The sequence below is a fragment of the Ictalurus furcatus genome, chromosome 19, assembly GCF_023375685.1.
Source record: "Ictalurus furcatus strain D&B chromosome 19, Billie_1.0, whole genome shotgun sequence".
Classification (NCBI taxonomy): Eukaryota; Metazoa; Chordata; class Actinopteri; order Siluriformes; family Ictaluridae; genus Ictalurus; species Ictalurus furcatus.
The window spans coordinates 18,209,566-18,234,142 of NC_071273.1; the positions used below are offsets into that span (position 1 = coordinate 18,209,566).

Below are 24,577 nucleotides of genomic sequence, written 5' to 3' on the forward strand. Positions count from 1 at the left end.
ACAGTGTAAAGCGCTTTGGATAAAAGTGCTATATAAGTGCGCCATTTACCATTTAATAAGACTGATATACAAAAGTCATTTTACTTTGTACTTTGTTTTTACCATATTGAGCACAATATCAACAATTGCACACAATGTTAAATCTGTTTATGTTGCGCATCCACCATACATGTCCCTAATACTATAGAAACGATAATTTATTAGAATTAGTGTATTGATTATAAAGATTTGTATGATTTGCCTTGCAGCCAGAGTTACTGTCTGCTCTTATGGAAAATGATTAGAAAAATCAACACTTTCTGATATGTCGGAATCATGACTTCAACAACGTTGTGGTATAAATAGCCGTTTCAGTATTATAATATCATATAACCCAATCCTATCACAAAGCGCTGTGGTGAAGTAGATACAGTAGCACCTGCTCACAGAGAAAGAAGCACATCTGTCCTGGACAGTTTTGGTGCAAACACTCATTACAGACATTTGTACTGGAATCATAACAAATCTTCTAGAATTAAATGAACACCTCACAGGACATAATAATGAATGTGAATATAGTCGATATTCCACATTTGTTTGTCTTCCTGATACCGTGCTAGAGTGCTGAGACTTTAACCTGTTTTTCTTTCTCGAGCTGCTCAGGAGCTGTTCTGTCTGTCTGAATGCGTGAGCTCTGTTCCCATAGCTACAGTCAAGTTTCTCCTTCTGTCTGTTTGGTGACTTTATGTAATGTGTACACACATTTGTGAACATCTCTTTCTGTAACTGTCCAATCACCATGTCTATTGCCATGGCTATCTGCCCATCTGTCTGGTAAACAAATTATGTTTGTTCAGTCCGTCTGTCTCTGGTGTTGGCCCTTTTTCTGTCCCTTAAACTAGAGCTGCATTTCCACTGGTGTACTTTGTGCACTTTTAGTGTGAGTAGGGTGTTCAGATTGAACAATACATTTATGTAGTGCTATATTAGTCATGTGTGAATGGTTGTTGGAGTCACCAAAGGGCACTGCGGTCTAAATTTATCAAAATGGCCAACACATTAAGCAAAAATGTCATCGGTGTTGACCGGTTCGTAGTATTCCCACAGAATTGACCTACTTTTGATGCAACTCATGTCTATATATTAAAACATAATAAAATCTACATTCAAGTCATTTACTTCTGTCTAAAATTAAATCCTATTCCAAACTGACCCCAAGATCATCACACTTTCCCTGAAAACCTCAAAAATAAATTCAACACTCTTCTCTTCTCAAATCTCTTCTCAACACTCCTCTCTCAATCCCATTCTCAGCATTAGCTATGAATGTTCCTTTCTGAATGTGTTATATTGTATGCCAGTGATTTGGTCTATGCAATCTCAGAGCTATTCTTTATTTAAGACAATATGTAAGCTAAATATAGAAGCAATATAGAATACTAATCATGATGTTGGCCTTGTGTGGTGGTGTAAAGTGGTGTATAGGCAGATTTAGAGGTTTGGTATTCTGCTGGTTTTATTGACCACTGGGCTACTTTTGTCAACAGAGCTGCTGTTAGAGAAAATTAATCTACACCTTCTGAATAATTAGAACAGACAGTTCAAAGAAATACTGGAGTATATAGTTTTATAGTATACAATAAGCCATTTTAAAAATGAAACTTAGGTCTATATCAATCATTAATAGCACTATTTTATTTTATCTGTCATTGTCCACGTGTGTACATGTGTCTGTGCATGCATGACCACCGGGCATTGTGAGAATTTGGACATCTTTGTGTTGCCGGGCTTTTATTATGTGTAAATATAGTCAGTGTCAGTGAGACTGTGTGTGTTTTATTTATGCTCAAAAGCCACTCTGAGGCCTGACACACTCCTGCCCACCATGTGTCATCCTTTGTCTGATGTTTTGAAAGCAGCCATATTATTTTACGTGTGTGTGTATGAGAGAAAGAGACAGAGAGAGAGAAAGAGAGAGCGAGAGATACAGAGAGAGAGAGCGAGAGAGACTGACTTTTTCCCAAATTGTGCATCTTTATAATACATCTTGATTTACAGTGATGATAAATTGTCTTTGTGAGGTGTTTTTTTTTTTTTTTTTTTTTACTACACTAGTTTAATTGTATGATTCTGTGAATTTTGATTATGATTCTGTGAATTCTGCCAAATTGAAGATCCATACCAGTACAGGCTCAGATCTACAAAAACTCTATGCTTGTAGAGAGTTGTCAGTGATTTATCCAGTCAAGCATCAAGTGCCCCCCTCAGCACACACTCTCCCACCTGGAAGTCACTGTGGTGCCAAACATATTCTAACAGGAAGTTGCTGTCTCACTGAGACCTACTGCGGATTGATAATAAGGAGAGGAAGACAGGAGGGGGAGCGGATGTGACAAGTGAAGAGAAAAGTGTAGGGGACTGGAAAAAAAATAAAAGATTAAATCGAAGTTGGAAGGGTTGGCAAAAAAAGGACATGACAGGCTGTCATGGACTAAACCGAGTCATTTTTAAGAGCAAAAATTCCACACCATTACTTTAAAATCATGAAAGCAACAACAATTTCAGAGTTTTTACAGATTTTGCTATTGCTATTTAATTTGCCTTTTTGTTGCTCTATCAATTTTTTTTCTTCCATTCTGTCATCAAGGTATTGATTAATTTTCTATAACAGCAGCTCTGATAGTCATTCTGGTTTCAATGCAGTAAGTAACAGTAACAGATTTATATTAATGTGCTTGTTCTAATACATTATCATTTCTATGGTAACAATTTCAACATGGACTTGTATGTCAGATGTTGCATATATTTAATAAGTATGTGCAATTGTTGATATGATAATGATTGAGTCTTTATTGGTCACATATACATATGTACAGTGAAATTCTTTTCTTCGCGTACCCCAGCATGTCAGGAAGTTGGGGTCAGAGCGCAGGGTGAGCCATGATACAACGCCCCTGGAGCAGAGAGGGTTAAGGGCCTTGCTCAAGGGCCCAACAGTGGCAGCGCTGGGGCTTGAACCCTGACCTTCCGATCAGTAACCCGAGCGCTAAACCACCACTGCCCCCTGATATGGTGAAATGTTTTGTGAATACATGTTTATTTAGCATTTTTGGAAGGAATCTGAAGTCTCTGTGCTTTGCAGTAAAGCTATAACTTTACTTTTCCAACATGGGAAAATATACCAGACAGAGGACTTTGCAGTTTCTCTGTAACATGACAAGCTGCAATTTCTTGTCTTATTAACTTTAAGAGAGAGAAGTAAGAGGGACTAGTGAGGAATTTACTGTTTATATCATGGATATTCCACAACAATGCCTATAAATGGATTAAAAAATGTATCATCCTTTAGTAAATTCTAAATTGTTAGTGTTGTCACATTGCTATGGTATAAGAGGAATAAAAGACTTTAAAATGTGCTCTTATAAGAAAATTACACCACACAGTCATTAATTATTTTCCTATAACAACACTATATCAACACTCCTATAACAGTGTTTTTTATTTTATTTTATTAAGGCATAGTCATGTAAATACCTACAGCCTGCCAAAGGGGATACAATTCTTTTGTGTTTCTTGATAATGTTAACTTCTTTAATATTTTTAATGGTTTTAATCAGAAATAATTAGACAGGCCTCAGTGTGCACAAAGTTTGCATGTTCTCCCCATGGTCCAGGTACTCCGGTTTCCTCTGCCAGTCCAAAGACATGTGCTGTAGACTGATTGGCATTGCTTAATTGTTCGAGGTGTGTGAATGGGCGTGAGTACAGTTTGTGTGAGACTGTGCCCTATGATGGGTTGGCACCCTGTACAGGGTGTCCCCAGCCTTGTGCCTCGAGTTCCCTAAGATCCAAACTCCCCACGACGGTTGGATTTATGTTGTTGACAAATTGTAAAAACATCCACAACTTCACCAAGAAACCAACTGGAATGCAACATCTGTGGATAGTTCCACACGTCCATTTCACACTTTTGTAATTTAATATTATCCTAATTATTTCATATTGCTTTCAATATAGTTACTGGATAGTGACCCAGCATAAGAAGTTAAACATGCGTAATCTGGATTCAACAAAAAGTATAATGAAACAATTGAATGATGCTACTGAAAAGCCTAATGCAGGACATGAAATAAGAACAAAGCTCTTTTCACAAGAACAACAACACAGCCGAAGTGGCCTCTAACACCTGTTCACCATTTCACCTGTTCACCCGCCTCAGCCACCTGGGGGAAGAAACCTGAAACATGGCTTTTAATCTCTCTCTCTCACTCTCGCTCGCTCTTGCTCCGTCTCTCTCTGTCTCTAAGTCTCTCTCTCTCTCTGTCTCTCTCTCTCTCTCTCTCTCTCTCTATGTGTGTGTATGTGTGTGTGTGTGTGTGTGTGTGTCTTGAGTTTTCAAATTGAGGCCTTGAGGTTAGCTGTGACATAATGTGTATCTTGGTAGTTGATGTGGTACGTAAGCATCCGAGAGAAAAAGTTTTATATTTATGGGCATGTTGTTATCAGAAAACAATCAACGATTTTTGTGGATGTGGAGTATCTTGCATACAGGTCCCTGCCTGTTGTTACTATAGAAATAAAAATGTATTAGAACGAGTGCATTAATATAAACCTTGCACCTAGAACTACTGTCCAAACTGCTGTTATAGAAAATTAATCAACACCTTCTGACTAATCAGATTGAAAAATTCAACAGTGCTTTGGTATTTCAGAGACATATCTCCCTACAGCCCTCTCCTGGTTTCCCACTGATGCTAAGCAGGGTTGAGCCTGGCCAGTACCTGGATGGGAGACCTCCTGGGAAAATTAAGGATGCTGCTGGAAGTAGTATTAGTGAGGCTAGCGGGGGGCGCTCACCCTGTGGTCTGTGTGAAGCCTAATGCCCCAGTATAGTGACGGGGACACTATACTGTAACAACAGCACCGTCTTTCGGATGAGACGTTAAACCGTGGTCCTGTTTCTCTGTGGGTGTTAAAAATCCCAGGACACTTCTCGTAAAACAGTTATGGATATAACCCCAGTGTCCTGGTGAAATTCCCCCATTGGCCCTTCTCTATCATGGCCCCCTAATAATCCCCATCTCTGAATTGTCTACATCACTCTCTCCTCTCGTTCTGGCACACTATGGCTGATGTCGCATGCTACACACTAAACATACAACGTAAAGCACTATATAAATCTAAGGAATTATTAATTATTCTAAAAATAGAAATATATAACAAATCATTCCAATATATTTAGTTCACCATAGCAGAAAAGAGAACAGAGTTTGTGATCCATAGTGAATGCATTGGTGAGCAGAAGCCAGCCAGAGTGCCACAGAAGAGGGTAAATTTAGCTCCTATTCCCACATTTACTGCCAGACTTCACACACACACACACACACACAAACACACACTTGTTCCCATTTCTTCTTTTGACAAGAAGCTCTCCCTAGGAGTGAATACATCCGCCCTCTCCACTCCTGTCAAACAACTAAGAATACCACCACCTAAGAAACTGCATGCACACATTTCTTGGGCTGATATGGTGTTCAAGCTCTATGTTTGTTTCATGATATGAACATTTTGCTCCCTGTGCTCCTTTTGAGATAATAACTCCCTGAATTCGGTCCTTCTTATATTTGTGTTCAATAGCTCAGGATGTCATTTTCTAGCCATTTAATTCCAAATTGACTGTTCCAGCTCACAGAGAAAATGCACTAAATGGAAATGAAAAATCCCTTCAGAGGTTTGCTCCGAATGGCTGACTTCCTGAACGATTCCATTTAAAGTGCTTCTTTATTTCTTGCTTACATTTTCTCAGAATTCTCATTCTCTCATGCCAAGCAAGTGCTAAATATGGGAAATAAAAGATCTACAGCATTCCTCCTGTAATCAAAGACACTACTGGCCTTAGTCTGTCAAAAGAGAGAGGAAACGAGAGACAGACAGAAGGAATGTTATGAACTGCTATGCAAATTTTGTCATTATTGCTGCTTTTTTAGTGTTTGTTTTAGTGTCAAAGGGTAATTTCAGGGAATTACTGAATATATTAGTTACATAATCTGCATCATATTTAAAGCCACCTGCTATTTGTGTAAAGTAAAACGATAGCAACTTTTCTGTCATTTTACTACTTTCTATGTACTTTGTGTTTGGATGTCTGTAATAAGGTTTGACTATCTTTACATTTTGAAGAACTTGCAGTTACTCAAAAGCATGTGAAAAGATTTGTGGGGAAATTGTGGTAACACAGAATTACTGCAAAAAAAAAGGTGGGGGAGAAGTGTCAGAATTCCTTAATTTGAAATATCAGATTTGTTTATTACTCACTAAGGCATCATATTGTGTCACGACTGACTTCAGTTCGGCTCCCAGAAAAGGATTTGTCCCCAGGAAAACCCTTATTATTATGATTCAGTGCTAATTAGCTTCAGTTACACTTATACTTTCTGGAGATGACTGTTGCTACTTGTGCTCGATGACGAGCCTAAAACTACATCCCTAACAAAAAGGAACGATATCCAGCCCATTTACTTTATTCGTGTTCTCTGCACATGTGTGAAATATGTTGACATTAATTGGTCTTATATAATAAGACCAATTCATTCATACGTATTGGTTCCAGTACTTGAGCTGTTTTTCTCTGAATTGGCTGTGATATACTTGTTTCTGCAAGTACCCCTGCTGTGACACAGGAATCCCAGGCCTCCTCAATCTAGATTTAGCCCTACAGCTAAACCAGTGGAGAATAACAGACGCTGAGCATAGCACAGCTCATCTTTTCAGCAATCAAATGTGAGAGAGCAAACTCTCAGGATTTACGTAAGCCAGTGGAGTGAGATGCTTCATGGGAGAACGGCTCTGTTTCGACTCTGAATATAAATTTTTTTGTTGCTGTTGCTTGGTGCCTTGCTTGTACTATAACAATATTCGGGAAATGTCGAGTGTTATGAGTAGTACATTTTTATTACGAACTGATCTTATGTTACAGGTTTGTCTTAATTATGCTATGCTGAAACGCATCACTTAAAACGTTTGTTCCAATGGAAACTAATGATTCAATCAAGCTGAAAAGATCCTGTACTGTATAGACAACTGCAGGCAGGAGCTCTTTTATTGAGTCAGCAGTCTGTTTGCCGACAGGTTTAATTGTCTTTAAATACAGCCATTAATTCATTATGCTATAAGATCTCCCCAGAACAGTCAACTGTCCACTGTGGTAGTTTGCAAGCACAATATGTGGTAGATTGGATGTTGTTGCTTTTTTCAGGAGGAAATAAGGAATCCATGATGATGTAAATATTGGTATTGCACTATATTATGATCATGATAATATTTCATACCATAATATATCATAGATATCTTGAGCAATTTTTTAAAATAAGCTACAAGTCTGATTGGAAGAAGTTTGTACTGAATATGTTGTAACCTGTTAACTTTTTTTTTCATTTTCTTTCCTGTTCAGTGTTAAATAATTTATTTTTAAAGACATTCATTTCAATAATATATTAAAAAGTATCATCAAATGCCATACAATTGTTTTGCTGGCATTTTGATAGAAAAACTAGATGATCATAGAAACCAAGAATTCCCTGATGATTATAAAATGATTTTTGTCATAAGTGCCCAACCCTACACTAACATTATGGCATCATGACACTGTCATTAAGATTTGTCAAAAGCTCAGAAATATGAAATGCACTTTATTTAATGTCTTAGCTGTAACACAGAAGTTTACCTGTTAACGAAGTGTTTATTTTGTGAAATACCTCATGATCTTATCAGCTAAGATCTAGCTGATACTAAAATTTGTTTGTTTGCTTATTGTCTTACAGAAAGAGTGGCTATGCCTGAACTGCCAGACCCAAAGGGCTCTCTCTGGACAACTTGGAGATTTGCCACCTCCACCTTCTCCTTCAAAGATGCCAGCTAAATCCCAGCCTACCCCTCCCTCTTCCCCAGCCAGAGCTGTCTCCTCAACACCTTCACCCCCTGCTCCTACTGTCACTGCTTCCCCAACCAAAGCGCTCATTCGGACCCCTAGTGTAACTCAGGCTCCAGCTGACAAGTCTGAGCATGACTCAGTCACAGCTGTTGCTAAGTGTGTAGTAGAGTCAGCTGCAGTGAAACAGGATGAGGAACTGGCAGTAGTGGAAAGCACACAGGTAGTACCTGAACCAAACAAAGACCAAACACTTGACACTGCATTTGAAAACACAACAGTGAAATCCACTCCACCTGAGAAAACCATAAGAGCTGCTGTCACGCCTGTTGACATTATACCAAGGGATATAGCAGATGCTAAGGAGACAGATGCCAAGCAGTGTGGAATAGTAGAGCAAACTGAGCCTAAGGCTCAGAACAAAAAGGGAAGGGAAAGTGAGCCTGAGCGGCATGAACCAATACAGAATGATTCACCTTCTGATCATGCTAATATTGCAGAAAAACTTGAAAGTACTGATAAATACCCCAGTGAGGCCACAATACTTGATAACATGGCCGAGATTAGGTTAGACAGATTACAAGTGACCGAAGCAAAATTAAAAATCATTAATGAAGCCAAGAATGGTACCACTGTAACTGTAAACAGTGACAATGCTTGTCAGGCATGTGATCATGGTACTGAGGTGGTTTCACTATCTGAAACTCCAACTAAGAAATGTTCTCCTGAGCTTGCATCACTGGCCAATATGCAGACTAGTTCAGAAACTATACCAGATAATAACAATGGCTCCAAGGTAGATTTAGTTGCAAGTCCAATAATGGTGACAGAAAAAGAAAAAGTTGTTAATATGGGTCATGATTCAACCAACATTCTGGAAAGATCTTTCACGCCAGAAAAACCGATATACCCTGTTCAGGTAGTTGGTTGCAAAGATGAGGTTAAAAATGAGATTTTGCCTAACAGTGGTTCTGATGCAAAACACCCATTTGCTTATACCTCTGAACATGCAGACAATACAAAAGGGGAATTTGTAGAGAATGAGTATGAGGTAGGAATAAAAACAGGGAATATGTCTCCCTCTGAAAATCTATTTCTATATTCGGTTAGTGCTGAAGTTGAGAATAATAAAATAGAGGGGATCAATTTTGATCAGGGGGAAGAGAAACAGTCATGGAAAAAAAGTAAAGTTGAGGAACAGTCAGTAGAACAAGGTAAAGCACACAATGGCACACAAGAAACTCAAGCTTCTCCTGTTGAAACACCAGAATGTGTCAACCCTGCTTTCCCACCTCCCAATGAGCGGATCAAATCTGAACTAAATTTGATCATTTTAGATCAAATATCACACAATACATGTCTAAAAACAGAGGGCGTCACTTCATGCACATCCTCTATATCACCCGGCACTGATAAGAATATTCATGAAAGGACAGAAGGTGCTCATGTGGGTGCTACTGAGAGTGAGGCAAAAGGAGCCGAGGACTTACCACAAACTCAAGCAGTTGAATGCCTTATACCTAAAGTAGCTGTTGAATTTACTGCTTGTAAAGAAAACAAGGAGACACTGGAAGAAGAACTAGAACATGTAAGAAGAGAAAAAACTAAATATGAGAATCAGGCTAGTCTTACTGGAGGAGAAGAACTTGAAACATTTTCAGCAGGTAATAAGTTAAGCGTTATTGACGATAATAAAACAGAAAAAGTTCTACAAAATGAGCCAGTGGAAGACACAATTGAACCAGAGTCTTCAAACAAGAATTATGAACATATCCCTAAACCCACAGTTTTTAAGCTAGAAAAGATTACACTCGATGTGTACACAAACGAGAACACAATATCTCAAGTAGATGAGGTATGTCTAGCTTCTCAAATGACTGTTCCCAACAGAGAGGCTATGTCGTCAAAGAATACACAGCCAGTGGTGGAACCCTCAAAAGAAATGGCCCCAAGAGCAGAAAGTGTAGATGACAAGAAGCACTCTGAGAAAGTAGAGAAAACTGATAAGCTAGAGCACAATGACACAAGATCAGAAATATCCTCTTCTTCTCTTACTGAAGCTGAGAAAGTGCAAAATGTTTCAAAGGAAAAAACAGTGACATCAAACAGTGACAGTGTAAAGACTGAAAATGAGTGTGTGATTAAAAAGGATGATTCATTATCTGCAGTAGGAGATCAGGAAGTTCCTGAGAGTAGAGAAAATCCAGTGCCTCAAGACAGAAAAATAAAACAAACCTTAGATACAGCCTCAGGAAACCCTCCAGAACAGTCTACTATACGGGTTGTTTTAGCAGACCAGAGAACACAAGAACCTTCAATCCCTGCAGTTGATGTAAATGATGACATACAATTAAAAAGAAAAATTAAGTCAAATGAGCAACAGTCTGTTCCACTAGCCCAAAAGGTAGATGCCTTTTCCTCTGTGCTTGATAAAGAAAATGAAATAGTTAGTGGTGAACAGAAAGTAAATCCTGGCTCAAAACCTACTAAGGAAATCCCAAACTCTCAATCAAACAGTCATAAAGTATTCTGTACCTTAAATACCTTAGATCCTGTAGTAAAACCCAACCCTCCATGTCCTGTTGCTAGTAAACAAGACAAAGACAAATCATATGGGATAATACAATCTCCAGGCTCTCAAGAGAAAAATCAAGATGGGACAAAGCCATTGATAAAACCTAAATATATTGAGAAGTTGGGACAGGTAACTGCTGAGCAAGGTTCAGTAGAGAAAAATGTTAGATAAAAACAAATTTAGATTTGCTGTAGACCTACTATTGTATCATCAATCTGTATTCTGGTTTCCACTGTAAATTGTAAATTTTCTCTCTCTTGCAGAAAAGAGAAGATGCTGCTAGGCCTGTGGAAGACAAAGAGCTTCTGAAGGAACCTAATAATAAAGACACAGTCAGTCAAGAGTACAGCCCTACTAGTCCTTCAGATTTGTCCATGTTAGAGAATACTGTTCTTCCAATACTTGAAGCTCAAACAACATCCTCTAAAGAGCAATCACAAAGTGAGTTAGTCAGGACTGAGTGCCAACTGGAGATGTCCCCAGAGGAGTCTCCAGAACTCAACTCAGAGGAAAATAGGCAAGAAGAAGACAAGAATGATGCTGTAGGCCCTAAAAAAGAGAGGAAAAAGCTGCTTGTTCCAACAGAGCTTAAACAAAATTTTCTGGAGGACAGTAGTGAGAGTGAATCTTCACCTCTCATTGAGAGAGCAAATGAACTAAATGAAGTAAAAGATATAGGAAGGGATAATGGAGGGTCAGCAGAGAAAGAGATTGTGGCAATAAGTGCTCATGAGGATGAATCACCATCAGTTGAAGAAGCCCTTACTAAAGGAAAAATAAATGAACAAGAAAATATACCACTCGAAGAAGATGTAAAGAAGGACATTAAGAAGAGTGAGTTAAGCAAGGCAAAGTGTCTTGTCAAAAAAAGTAGTATTAACCCTGAGGATGAGGTAGACCAGAAAAGTATAATTTCTGTGGCTAAAATTGAGGAGCTAAGTAAAAGGGAGCAGACCATTGAAGACAATGGTGCTGGTATTCGCCATTTCAAAACAATTGAACTCAACACTGGGGCCACTGTTCGTCAGGCTTCAGATGATGGTGAACCTGAGAGCCTTACAGATTCCCCTGATGACAGGTCTAGAGGGGAAGGCTCCTCAAGCCTACATGCATCTAGTTTTACTCCAGGCACATCTCCAACCTCACTATCTTCTTTTGATGAAGACAGTGATAGCAGCAGCCCAAGCCATATTAAGAGCAGTGGTGAGGGCAAACAGCATAGGAAAGCCAAGCACCGGCAGCCAGGCCAAATGCTACCCACCATTGAAGATTCATCTGAAGAAGATGAGCTACGTGAGGAAGAAGAGCTCCTAAAAGAACAGGAGAAACAAAAGAATTCCAGTAAGAAATCAAAGAAAGATAAAGAGGAAATACGAGCACAGAGACGTCGAGAAAGACCAAAGACTCCACCAAGCAACCTTTCACCAATTGAAGATGCTTCTCCAACAGAGGAGCAGCGGCAGGAAGCAGAGATGGAGGAATTCCGTAGATCCTCCTGTTCAGATTTCTCCCCAAGCATGGAATCTGAGCCAGAAGGTTTTGAGATTCTTCCAGAGAAGATTGCTGCTGTTCAAAAAGTGTATCATCTGCCAACATCTGTCTCTTTGTATTCTCCAACAGATGAACAATATGCTAATAAGCAATCCAGGGAAACCTCAGAAAAACAACCTTTGCATGCTTCACATGATGCTTATGAGGAGATAATGCTCAGAACAAAGTCTCCAACTATAGAGGATATTCCACCTGGAAAAGAGTCTCTGTATGGCGGCATGCTAATTGAAGATTATGCCTATGAGTCCCTGGTTGAAGACACACATGTAGAGAAAGAACCAGATAAGATTTCTGTACCAGAAAAAGCAAGAAAACTGAGATCACCAGATGAAGTTTATGAGGACATGATGCAGATAAAGCAAGAGATGTTGCTTAAAGATCAACTGCTGAAAGAAGATAGCACAATGAAAGAATTCCACACAACAGACACAACTGAAGATGGCGTCTTGTCTTGTGCCAGAGACACACCTGACACAAGACAAGACACCTTCCCCACAAGCACTTCTGGCCAATTTGGGAAGGATGGGAAACGACTGTTAAATGCAGAGGAAGCTTATGAGGAACTTATGAAAAAACAGAGAGCAGTCCTGACACCAGGCACAAGCCCAACACAAACAATTCCTGATTTGAGGGACAGAGCACAGGACATAGAGGTTACTATTGTTGAAAAAAAAGATACTTTTCTTCAAAGAAGAATTCTCCCTATACCAGATCTGACAGTGACTCAGTGTTCCTCAGGTGAAGAGGAATCTGGTGAAGAGAGCACTGTAGATCAAAATCAGAATGGTGAAATGGTTCCAGTTTTTACATCAACTTCTACACCTGCTGCAGTGACTGAGTCAACATCATTTGCTGTCAAGTCATCTCAGGAAAGTACAACTGATCCTTCAGCTTCAAAGCCAGCTTCAGAGCCTGCAATGGATTCAGTATTATCAAGGGCAGAATCATCATCACATCCAGTGCCATCACAGGCTCCCATGGCTGAACCAACAGACCAGCCTGGTGTTGTTGATTTGTCAAAATCTTCAGTTTTGACTCAAGTGGATGCTTTACCTACTCAGATTCCTAGTGTAGTTTCTAGACCCTCTGTTCCAGTTACATCACCTTTACCCACTGTACCACAATATGCTCCAACAGTACCTAGTGTAATATCAACTGCCCCACCTGTTCCTCCCAAGCCAGCTCTACGTAGAGGTGTGTCTCAGGAAAAAACAGACATTCCTGCTCCCCCTCCCCTACCGCCACCTACCCTACCTAAGCCTGCTATTTATCCCAAAAAGGTTCCACCTCAGGTTCCCCAAAGAACAGTTCCAGTTGGTATCCCAACAACAGGTCCAAATGCACAGATTAGACAGCCTATGGCACCAAATTACAAGCCACATGTTCCTCCTCCTGTCCCTCCAAAGCCATCCACAATCCCTGCAGGCCTGACATTCAGCCACAGACCAGGGGAGACAGTCAAGCCACCCATAGCTCCAAAACCCATGTCAAGTACCCAACCACTTTCTTCCATTTATTCTCCAGTAAGACCAAGCATCCTCCCAACAAGCACTGAAGATGGTGCTTTGAATCTGAGTCCTGCATCTGAGATCAAAACAGGGCCTACATCACCAATAAAAACCCCTACATCTCCTAGGTTTGGGAAGTCATTATATGATACTTATGTGGTTATTACCCTACCATCCCAGCCTGGTTCACCCATAGAAGGCGTGACAACCCAAGCCCAAATAAGTTCTGGTCCCTTTTCACCTAGCAAACAGTCTCATTTACAGTTTGATTTTCAGTCACAACCACAAATTCAACTGCCACCACAGCCAAAAACAAATAGGGTGCCATTAGCTTTCACAAAAATAACAGAATCCATAGAAAAACAAGAAATATGTGATCCAGAAATGATCATTTCAAGCATGAGTCATGTCATTGAGGCAATTTCAGCTTCACAGCCCTCATCAGTAATTCCAAATGTTGATGTCCAGGTAGTAACTACTGAAGTCCAAAGAACAACAGTGTCTGTTGTGCATGGAAAAACTCCTTCTCCAACTCCAAGAGCCTCTGGACCACCAGCAGTCACAGGAGATATAAAATCCCAGCCAGTAGCTGTGCAGAATGGACATGCTTATCATTCTGGAGTGATTGTTGATCTGCGTGCTCCAAAGACAGATGTAGAGATATATGTGAAAGGTATAGATCTGTCATCATCAGAGTCACAACAGCAGTCCTTCCTGGCTGATGGGAGGCAACAAAGTGCAGTCCAGTCATCTGTAATGAACCTGAGCACTGATACTTCATCAGTGGCTATGGTAACTGACAGCATGACCATCCTCACTTGTACAGCTACTATAGCATATGCCAACAATAATCTTTCTCAGGCTACTTCAATGCCTCTACAACTAACGACATCTAAATCTTTTGAACCTGTGTCCCAAATTATTTATCGTCCTGTTGATTCTCAGCCAGAAAAACCAATCAATCTCTCCACAACTTTAGGCAAAACACATTCTGTTCCTGTGACAACAGCCCCTACAATTGCAAATAATGGTGTTAGCATAAGTATTCCACCTCATCTGGAAACTTGTGTATCTGGTGCAGTTGACCTCACGACTGTTAAGCCAGTACAGACTATGGTGTCTGTAGAGGGGTCCTCTTCAGAGGTGGTTACAACACTGATTACAGAGGATGATGGTAAGCCAGTAGACCTAACAGCAGGGCGACGGGCAGTGTGTTGTGATGTAGTGTACAAGCTTCCCTTTGCTGGTAGTTGTGCCACTCAGCAACCCTCAGCTCCATTGCCAGAGGATCGTTTTGGCTACAGAGATGACCACTACCAATATGATCGCTCTCCCTATGGCATGAGAGGACTTGGTGGAATCAAGCCCTCCATGTCTGACACAAATTTGGCAGAAGCTGGCCTCTTCCTGTACAAGAGTAAGAATAGGTATGACTACAACGGGGAAATGGAGGGTGCTGTAGATCTTACATCTGGAAAAATGTCTATAGCAGGTCAGTGTGATGTTGCAGATCATTCTCAGAGATGCCATTTTGAGTTACCTTTACTCATTCCCATCTGAGACTTTTTTCTGCATTTTAGATTGTGCTCCATTTTATCTTTTTCTTTTTCTTTTTATTTGCATGCTTGTATTTTCCTTTTTTTATTTTATTTTTTATATTGAGGTGTATATCTCTGTATGCCACTGTATGCGCTTTGCATTTTCCAAAATCTTGCAAAAAACATTTTACATTTTACATAACTTGGGCATGGCTTGGCTTTCTGTCTTTACCAAACTTGGTGTAAATGTGGTGTAAGCTTATGTACAATATGGACTTTTAACAGGTGAAGCTGTGGACTACTCAAGCAAAGCTACAGGGGCATTTACTGGAGTTACAATCCCACAGTACTCCCAAGCCAGAATAACAGCTGCTGTTGGAACTCACTTTGCAAGTTCTAGTGTTCTGAGATCCTCAAATGGTGTGGTTTACTCCTCTGTAGCAGCACCAGTTCCTTCCACATATGCTATAACTACCCAACCTGGATCTATTTTCAGTACAACATACAACTCCCTGTCAGGCATGCATACTAGTGACACAATGCCATCATTATCAAATTTGCAATATCAACCCCTCACTAGATCACACAGTTTCCTTTCCACTGTTGCTGTGACCACAGCAGAGGAGCAGGATGACATGCCTTTGAACCTGGAGATAAGTGTTTCTAAGGATATTTTCTCCAGTGGTCGAACAGAGATAGCACCAAAAATAGCCACAGCAGCATCACTGGATTATACAGATGCCTCACTTGAGGCAATTGCAGCATCACTAGAAGCTCTCTCCTCACCCATGATTCCAGGTGATGAAAAGTATCAGATGGAACGTGAGCTTCTTGAGCTGGAGAAGATAAAACAGCAACGTCTTGCTGAGGAACTAGAATGGGAGAGGCAAGAGATCCAGCGCTTTCGGGAGCAGGAGCAACTTCTAGTTCAGAAAGAGCTAGAGGAGCTACAGTCCATGAAGCAGCAGATCCTGTGTCAACAAGAGGAAGAGAGGCAAGCGCACCTCATGATGCAAAAAGAGACATATGCTCAGCAACAGGAGCAGTTGGAACAGATTCAGAGGCTCCAAGAGCAGCTGAGGCAGCAACTAGAGGAGCAAAAGTACAGACAAATGTATCCAGGTGAGATCCATGAGCAGACATTTGGTTATATTGTGGGGACAGACAAAAAGATGGACAGTGGTTGTCAGACTGATGAAGAAGACAATACAGAAAAGGCCTACTCTGCAGGAAGAAAAAAGAAGAATGCCAAGAAGAGTGTAGATAGTTGTGTACAAACAGATGATGAAGATCAGGATGAGTGGGAAGTTCCCACTCGTGGCAGACGTAGTAGGCCACGAGGTGGTAAATACAGTACTGGTGATAGTTGTGGAGTTTCAGTGCAGGCACTTACAGAAATTTCTGTACAGACAGATTCCTTAGGAACGCTTAGAGGACACACTGTGCAGACGGACACTAGAGTTGATTTTCCAAACTCCGATAGAACTTCCTCTCCTAAGAGACGCCCTACCCCTTTAGAAATAAGCCAGTCGCCACACCTCAAAACGGATAACTCCTGTCTACAGGTTTCTCCCATTCCCCCCAAATCCCCCAAAGTCCTTTATTCACCAATATCTCCTTGTATGTCCCCTAGTAAATCCCTTGAATTTGTTTCCTATGAAAAATCAAGTGGAGACAACAGCCCACAGAAAATATGTTCTGCAGATCCATCCAAAGTGGTTCCTGGTAGTCCAAGGGCAAAGGCCATTCAGCGGTCACTGTCTGACCCAAAACCTATGAGTCCTACTTCAGAAGAAAGAGCAACCAACTTCCAATTTTCTGAGGGTTACTCTGTGAGTACACCTTTTAAACTTTCAATATTTATAGTTTGACATTCAAATCCAAATGAAATACTCTCAGTTGTTTTTATCATGCTAATCTTATGTAATACATGTCTTTATAAATGCTTGATTATTGCTAATGCTGTCAGTTTACATTATTTGATTTCCTCTATTGTTTTAACTTTTTTCATTTGAGTTCATTGAATCGTTCTAAAGATATACAGTGCACTCCACTAATATCAGCACCCTTGGTAAATATGAGCAAAGAAGGGTTTGATGTATTGTCTTTATTGTTTAACCTTTTGATCTTTTGTTCAAGTTCAAGTGGTTTTATTATCATTTCAACCATATACAGCTGGTACAGTACACAGTGAAACGAAACAGCGTTCCTCCAGGACCATGGTGCTACATAAAACAACACACTAACCACATGAGACGACACAGAACTAAATAAGATCTACACTTTCTAGACAAAGTGCATGTGCAGACGTGTGCTAACAACGCAGGACAGTACAATACTACTAAAACAGGACAATTGGCACAGTAAGTGACAGTGTGGCACCGAACAGTACACAGTTTTAGTGTGGAAGTGTCTGATATATAGGTAGTGCAGAAGGTGCCAAGGAGTAACAATATAATTTAAAAATGGTATAAATATGAACATAACATGCTATGATTTAGTCTTCAGTAGATTAGCTTATACCAAATATGGGCATAGCAGTTATTCTGGTAGCAGCTAGGTAAATTGTATAATAGTGACAATAAATTAAATATTATATTTTTCTAATACAGTAGCAGCAAAAATGCAACAGAGTCAATGCAGGAATGTGCGAATATTACAGTGGGAGTGCAGGAGTCAATGCAGGAATGTGCAAATATTACAATGGGAGTGCAGGAGTCAATGCAGGAATGTGCAAATATTGCAATGGGAGTGGGGTGGTGTTCAGTTCAGAGAGTGTGTGTGTGTGTGAGTGTGCGCACCTGTGTCAGTCTAGTCTTTGAGTATTGAGGAGTCTGATGGCTTGGGGGAAGAAGCTGTTACACAGTCTGTCCGTGAGGGCCCAAATGCTTCGGTACCTTTTTCAAGATGGCAAATTGTTAAATTAATTCACAAAAATACTCTGCTCTCATGGATATCAAACAATTGCAAACACAACACAGGTTTATCAAAAATATCTTTGTTAAATATAGGTGTGCAACAATTTTGGGCACCCTTTTAGTCAATACTTTGTGCTACCTCCCTTTACCAAGATAACAGGTCTGAGTCCTCTCCTATAATGCCTGATGAGGTTGGAGAATACATGGCAAGGGCCATGACATGTTTTTGGATGAGAGTAGAGGCATGTTTTCTTGAAACCCTTCCAAACAACTTGTAGTAATGTAGGTGACCTCGGATTGTAGTTTTGGAAACTTTCTGACCCCAAGATGCAACTAACTTCTGCAATTCTCCAGCTATGATGGTTGAAGATTTTCTGGCCACTCGAACCGTCCTCTTCACAGTGTGTTGAGACAATATAGACACACATCCAATTCCAGGTTGATTAATAACATTTCCAGTTGACTGGAACTTCTTAATTATTGCCCTGATGGTGGAATTGGGCATTTTCAGTGCTTGTGCTATTTTCTTATATCCACTTCTCATTTTGTGAAGCTCAACAACCTTTTGCCACACATCACAGCTATATTTCTTGGTCTTACCCATTGTTATGAATGACTAAGGGAATTTGACCTAAGTGTTACCTCATACTTCTACCCCTTTGAAACAGGAAGTCATGATTGAACAATGTCCTGTTCCTAGTCACCCAAGTGCACTTAAAAATGTAAAATATCAAGGGAAATATATACGTCAAATATATTTTTCTCATATGAATTCATAGGGGTGCCAATAATTGTTGCACATCTATATTTAACAAAGATATATTTTTTTTATAAACCTGTGTTGTATTTGCAATTGTTTGATATCCATGAGAGCAGAGTATTCTTGTGATTTTTTTTTTTTTTAACAAAAGATCAAAACGTTAAACAATAAAGACACTTTTTCACAGCCTCGTTGCTCATATTTACCAAGGTTGTGAATATTAGTGGAAGGCACTGTAATAGCCAATATGAAAATTACATTTGTCTCATTTCCCTCCTTGGACTTGATTTTCATTAGCTTGCTTCCTCCCTGTTTAATTTATGAAAACCTCGCTGATGCAGCACAATAAAAACTCTAGAGTACATGTAGCTTTTTATGAAGCATTTTACCATGGTATCTTTGCTCTCTACAAAACTATATGCAATGTTTGTTGTTTGGGTTTGGAATTTAAAACATAATTAAAACACTTTATCAAGCAGAATATGAATATACTGTATCTCCACCAAAAGCAATACATGAAAGGAATGTCTTCAATGGGTTCTCAGTTTTGAGATCAATTTAAAGATGAAACCTGTCCACAAGTCCTTAGAAGTATGAATCTCATAATATCTTATTGTGTTGTCAAACGTATCAGTTATTATATTTAGTGTTAATAAGATCTTTAAAATGTTTTGACTAGTCACTGAAGACATTTACCTGATTATTTAAAAATATGTAAAAATCGCGTTGTTTTGCTCATAAAATTAAGAAAATTCTATCATTGTTACATGTGTGGTATATAATTTGTATTATTTTTTTTCTCTGGCAGGGTAAAGGATCTCCAAGTAGCACTCCCACGGGCACACAGAAGAAAGTAAAGCGAACCCTTCCTAACCCACCTTCAGAGGAGGAGGCTGCCAATGCTGGCCAAACGGCATACAGCACTGCCTCTGCCCGTCGCCGCCTTTGCCGAAGCTCAAACATGGCAAGGGCAAAAATCTTGCAGGATATTGACCGTGAACTGGATCTGGTAGAACGGGAATCTTCTAAGCTTCGTAAGAAACAGGCTGAATTGGATGAGGAAGAGAAAGAGATTGATGCTAAACTGCGCTATCTGGAGATGGGCATCAACAGAAGGAAGGATGCTTTGCTTAAGGAAAGAGAGAAGAGGGAAAGGGCATATCTGCAAAGCGTCGCAGAGGATCGTGACTACATGTCTGACAGTGAAGTGAGCAATATCCGAGAGACAAGAAGAAGTGATGGTAGAGAGGAAGTGAGTGGACTTGGAATTGAAAGACCTCACACTGCTCCACAATCAGAACTAGATGAGTTTGTTCCACCACAGACTAAATATGAGTATGGAAAGTACTCTCAGTATCATTACCCACAGTATCAGCAGTCCCTGTACCAGGCTCAACAGCCCTACCAGTCCCAATCCATCTACTCTTCTGTGCCCTCTCTCACTGCTTCACAGCAGCAGAGCTACCACCAGATGCTGCTACTACAGCAAAAAGCGAGACAACAAGCTGCACTTTTGTCTGAACTAGATGCCACCAAAGTGTCGACGAACTATGAAAACTCATCCTATCTGGGAGGGAAATATGGCAATCATCTTGACCTGCATGGCCTGGAAGAACGTGGAGGCAGCATGGCAGGAAGTCCCATGTCCAATGTGTCTGCAGACTCTTTCTATGCTGACTTAGATCAACATCACCAAACATCCAGAAGTTATCTGCTCCTAGAGGATGCAACTGAGCTTACCAAGAGCACATCTGGTCTCTCATCCACCAATTATGGAATTGCTGAGAGGGAACTGGCTAAAGCAGAGCGCCTGCTGAGATGCACAGCAGCAGATGTTGGCACTGATTACCTTGGCAGCTCCTCAAGACTTCATTCCTATGGAAAGACTCAAGATGATGAAGACCCGATGGAAGAACCATATGAGTTAAAGCTTCTAAAGCAGCAATTGAAACAGGAGTTTAGGAGGAGCACTGGAGGGACTGAGAGCTTAGAACAGTTGGCTGGCCTCTCACATCAGTATACTACTAGCACAGGTGTAACTAGTGGTGGCTATAGGGCTTTCCCCAAGACAGAGAAGTACAGCATAAGTAGATTAACCTTGGAGAAGCAGGCAGCCAAACAGCTTCCAACATCTATGCTCTACCAGAAACACAAAAGTACCAGCAGCATTGGAAAATACTCCATCCAGGACAGTAGGGGTTTAGACACAGATTATAGTAGTTACTTGGGATCTAGTGGTGCTTCACCAAGATCAAGCAGATTATTACAGGATGAGATCACTTTTGGGCTTCGCAAGAACATTGCAGAGCAGCAGAAGTACCTGGGATCAACTCTAGGGGTCAATTTGGCAGGTTCACTTAACTTAGGCCAGAGTCTGAACTTGAGTTCTGGGGTGAGGTCATCTCTGGGAGAGGACTCTTCTTATCCAAGTGGGAGCCGCTCCCGGCCCTCCTCTAGGCCTTCCTCTATGTATGGCCTGGATCTGTCTATCAAAAGGGACATCTCTAGCTCCTCATTGAGGCTCAAATCAGAGGGTGACCCTTCCTCAGAGACTTCTGCCTATCAGGCACCATCAGGTAGGACAAAGCCTACCAGTTTGCCTATTGGTCAGGGTGGTCGTGGGAGAATCCCAATTGTGGCACAAAACTCTGAGGAAGAGAGCCCACTGAGTCCGGTGGGTCAGCCGATGGGTATGGCACGGGCATCTGCAGGTCCGCTCCCGCCTATATCCGCCGACTCCCGTGACCAGTTTGGGTCATGTCTCTCTCTCCAGGATCCCCAGCAGCAGCACCTCAGGGAGGACCCTACCAGAGGGCGCAACTATATGCTCATAGATGACCTGCAGGGCACAATGTCTGATAGTGAAGGTAATATTTATCTCCTTCTGCTAGGATACCAGATCCTTCCCATTTGCTTCAATTTACTTTGGCTGCCATCTGCTCTTTCTTTTCTGAATATTATTCAAGTATCTATGTAAAAGCCTTCATTAATCAGTTAACTATGTTGCAATAATAGTATCTTACTGTCAGTACCTTATTAATTTAATATTTTTGTTTGTTTATAAATATGAATTCTTTATATTTCAAATGTCTGTTGGCTGTCTATTTTGTTTCCTATTTAGTTTATATAGAACGATTATATGCTATTTAATTCATTTGTACTTTGGTAAAAATCCATGAATAAAAAGCATTATGTATGCGAGCTCTAAGAGGATTTGTTGTCTAGCTTTATAATCTTTGTTAATATTCTAGCTTTGTATATAGAGTAGTTTATTCTAAGTAATGTGCTTGTATCAAATATGGAGAAACAAAAAGCTATTTGTTACAAAAAATAATAATAAAATAAAAAGTACCCCCAGAGGCACAGATACTCTACTATAATTGTAGATTTCAAATTAAGAAATAAGATATACCCCAAGAAAAATATGTACAGTGGCTGCCGCTAATATTGGCACTCTTGGTAAATATGAGCAAAGAAGGCTGTGAAAAATTGTCTTTATTGTTTAACCTTTTGATATTTTCTTTAAAAAATTCACAAAAATACTCTGGTCTCATGGATATCAAACAATTGCAAACACAACACAGGTTTATCCAAAAAAAAAATCTTTGTATAGCTATATTATTGAACAGTTGTGCCTGATTTATTAAATTATTAGATTTGACTTGTATTTAGGTTTTCAGTCATTTTATAGCCTGTTAATATCTGAAAATATAGATATGTGCTTCATTTGACAACACAGAAAAACAGTCCTCTCAGTGATTTTTGTTGTACTTTTGTTTGAATTACTTAAGTTATTATCTCTTAATTTTTTTTATTGCATGCATGTTTTGTGCTCATACAATAATAAATAAATGGATTGCATGTATTTTCTTTTTGTTTGTGAATAAACTTTCTTGCTTGCTTGCATGAGGGTCTACACACTTCTGCATGCCATGCTTTTCTTATACTTATGCTATAAATAATTGCTTGTGTGCATATACATTATTGATTGATGTATAAACTGTAAATGATGGCATTTACATAATATACCTCACTAATAATTACATTTTGTGTAAGTTAATATTTTACAAACTCAGTGATTGATGACTCAGTGCATATTTCATTTTATTTTATTTTATTTATATGGTCTCCACACATTTAATACCATATGATGAACGCATCATATGTCCATATGGAAGTAAATGCATTTGCCTTGGTTACAGCACTAAGTGAATCCCTGGTGGGTCTGAACAGAGATGATCCAGGAAACACACATGAAAATGTCACAGACGGTAGAGTATGACCACCTTAGCTTTCAGCTCCCCCATCCCTCCCTTCTAACACCCACCATTTACCCGCCCTCTAACACCCAATACTAAGCCTACCCACTGTACCATAACCACCCAACTCCCAATCACCCATAAGCCCATGGTCCACTGTATTGACTGAAAATTCATCTCCATGACAACATATGGGGAGTATGATAAGCACACATTAATACTGTATGTGCAGTAGTGGATCACTGCGTATAGTCTCGGGTTTTCGTTGCATGCTCTGCTCTCAGTAACCCAGTTTTTCTAAATAGGCTACAATACCAACACTATAAAGTATGTACAATGTCTCACCTGTTAGTCATTTACATTTCATGATTTATTGATTAGGTAAGTACATTACAAATATGTTACTCCATTACATACATAGCATCTTTAAATCTTTAAAATAATTAGACTTCATTTTTTACTTGAATCTAGTCTTCATTTTCATATCATGGTATGTTTGACTGTCAAAGTTTTTTGTTGTTTTTTTTTCACACTACATTCCAATTAAATCTAAGGCAAAATAGCAAAAATGTATATATAAAGTATATAATTATACAGTATATGTACAGTAGTAATATTGGCACCCTTGGTAAATTCACAAAAAAAATACTCTGCTCTCATGGATATCAAACAATTGCAAACACATCCCAGGTTTATCCAAAAAATATATATATTTGTTAAATATAGGTGTGCAACAATTATTGCCATCCCAGTGAATTCATATGAGAAAAATATGTTTAACGTATATTGATAGTTGAAATTTTTTTAGTACCTATGTATTTTTTGCCATGTATTCTCCAACCTCATCAGGCATTATAGGAGAAGACTCAGAGCTGTTATCTTGGCAAAGGGAGGTAGCACAAAGTATTGACTAAAACGGTGGCAATAATTGTTGCACACCTATATTTAACTTTTTTTTTTCTTTTTTTTTTTTGATAATCCTGTGTTTTGTTTGCAATTGTTTGATATCCATGATATATATGGGTATTTTTTTTTTCAAAATTCTAGCAAAATAGTGATTTCAATATTATTAATACGCAAACAATTTATATGTGGATAAGCCCCTTGTTTGAGACACCTACAGTAGGCTGGACAATCCTCCGTGCAGAACATTTCCAGCTTCTTTCTCTTCTTAGTTTTGCACATGTGGATTGTCTTTATTCATTTCAGACCACAGTGTTATAACAGAGCTGACGTCGGCAGCTGCAACATTCTGTTTCTTGCAGTCTGCATTGATTTAGAGATACAATAAATTCAGATTCATTATTTTGTTGAAAGATTAATCTACAGCCACATTTTTATGTTAAAATCATAAATTTACTAAGCAGAATTCTTGATGCCATTAGTTATCACAAATGTACATGGACCACTACCACTACCACTACCTGGAAAATCATTGTTTGTAATGTTGATTTCATTCAATATTTTTGCTCTTTTCATTTTTGCTCATGGGTTTCTAAATACAATTCTGGACTGCATCATAGAGGGTATAGGAAAAAAAAACATTTACAACTCTCCTGAAG

General features: G+C 39.5%; 1 protein-coding gene across 1 annotated transcript in view; it reads left to right on the forward strand.

Annotated features, from left to right (window-relative positions):
* Positions 1 to 24,577, forward strand: part of pcloa (piccolo presynaptic cytomatrix protein a) — a 59,519-nt gene that overhangs the window by 12,097 nt on the left and 22,845 nt on the right. Inside the window, exons 4-8 of the mRNA XM_053650218.1 lie at positions 7,800 to 8,343; positions 10,752 to 15,032; positions 15,364 to 16,910; positions 19,565 to 21,623; positions 22,959 to 23,027. Coding sequence (XP_053506193.1) covers positions 7,800 to 8,343; positions 10,752 to 15,032; positions 15,364 to 16,910; positions 19,565 to 21,623; positions 22,959 to 23,027 — 8,500 coding nt within the window. The remainder of the gene's footprint in view (positions 1 to 7,799; positions 8,344 to 10,751; positions 15,033 to 15,363; positions 16,911 to 19,564; positions 21,624 to 22,958; positions 23,028 to 24,577) is intronic.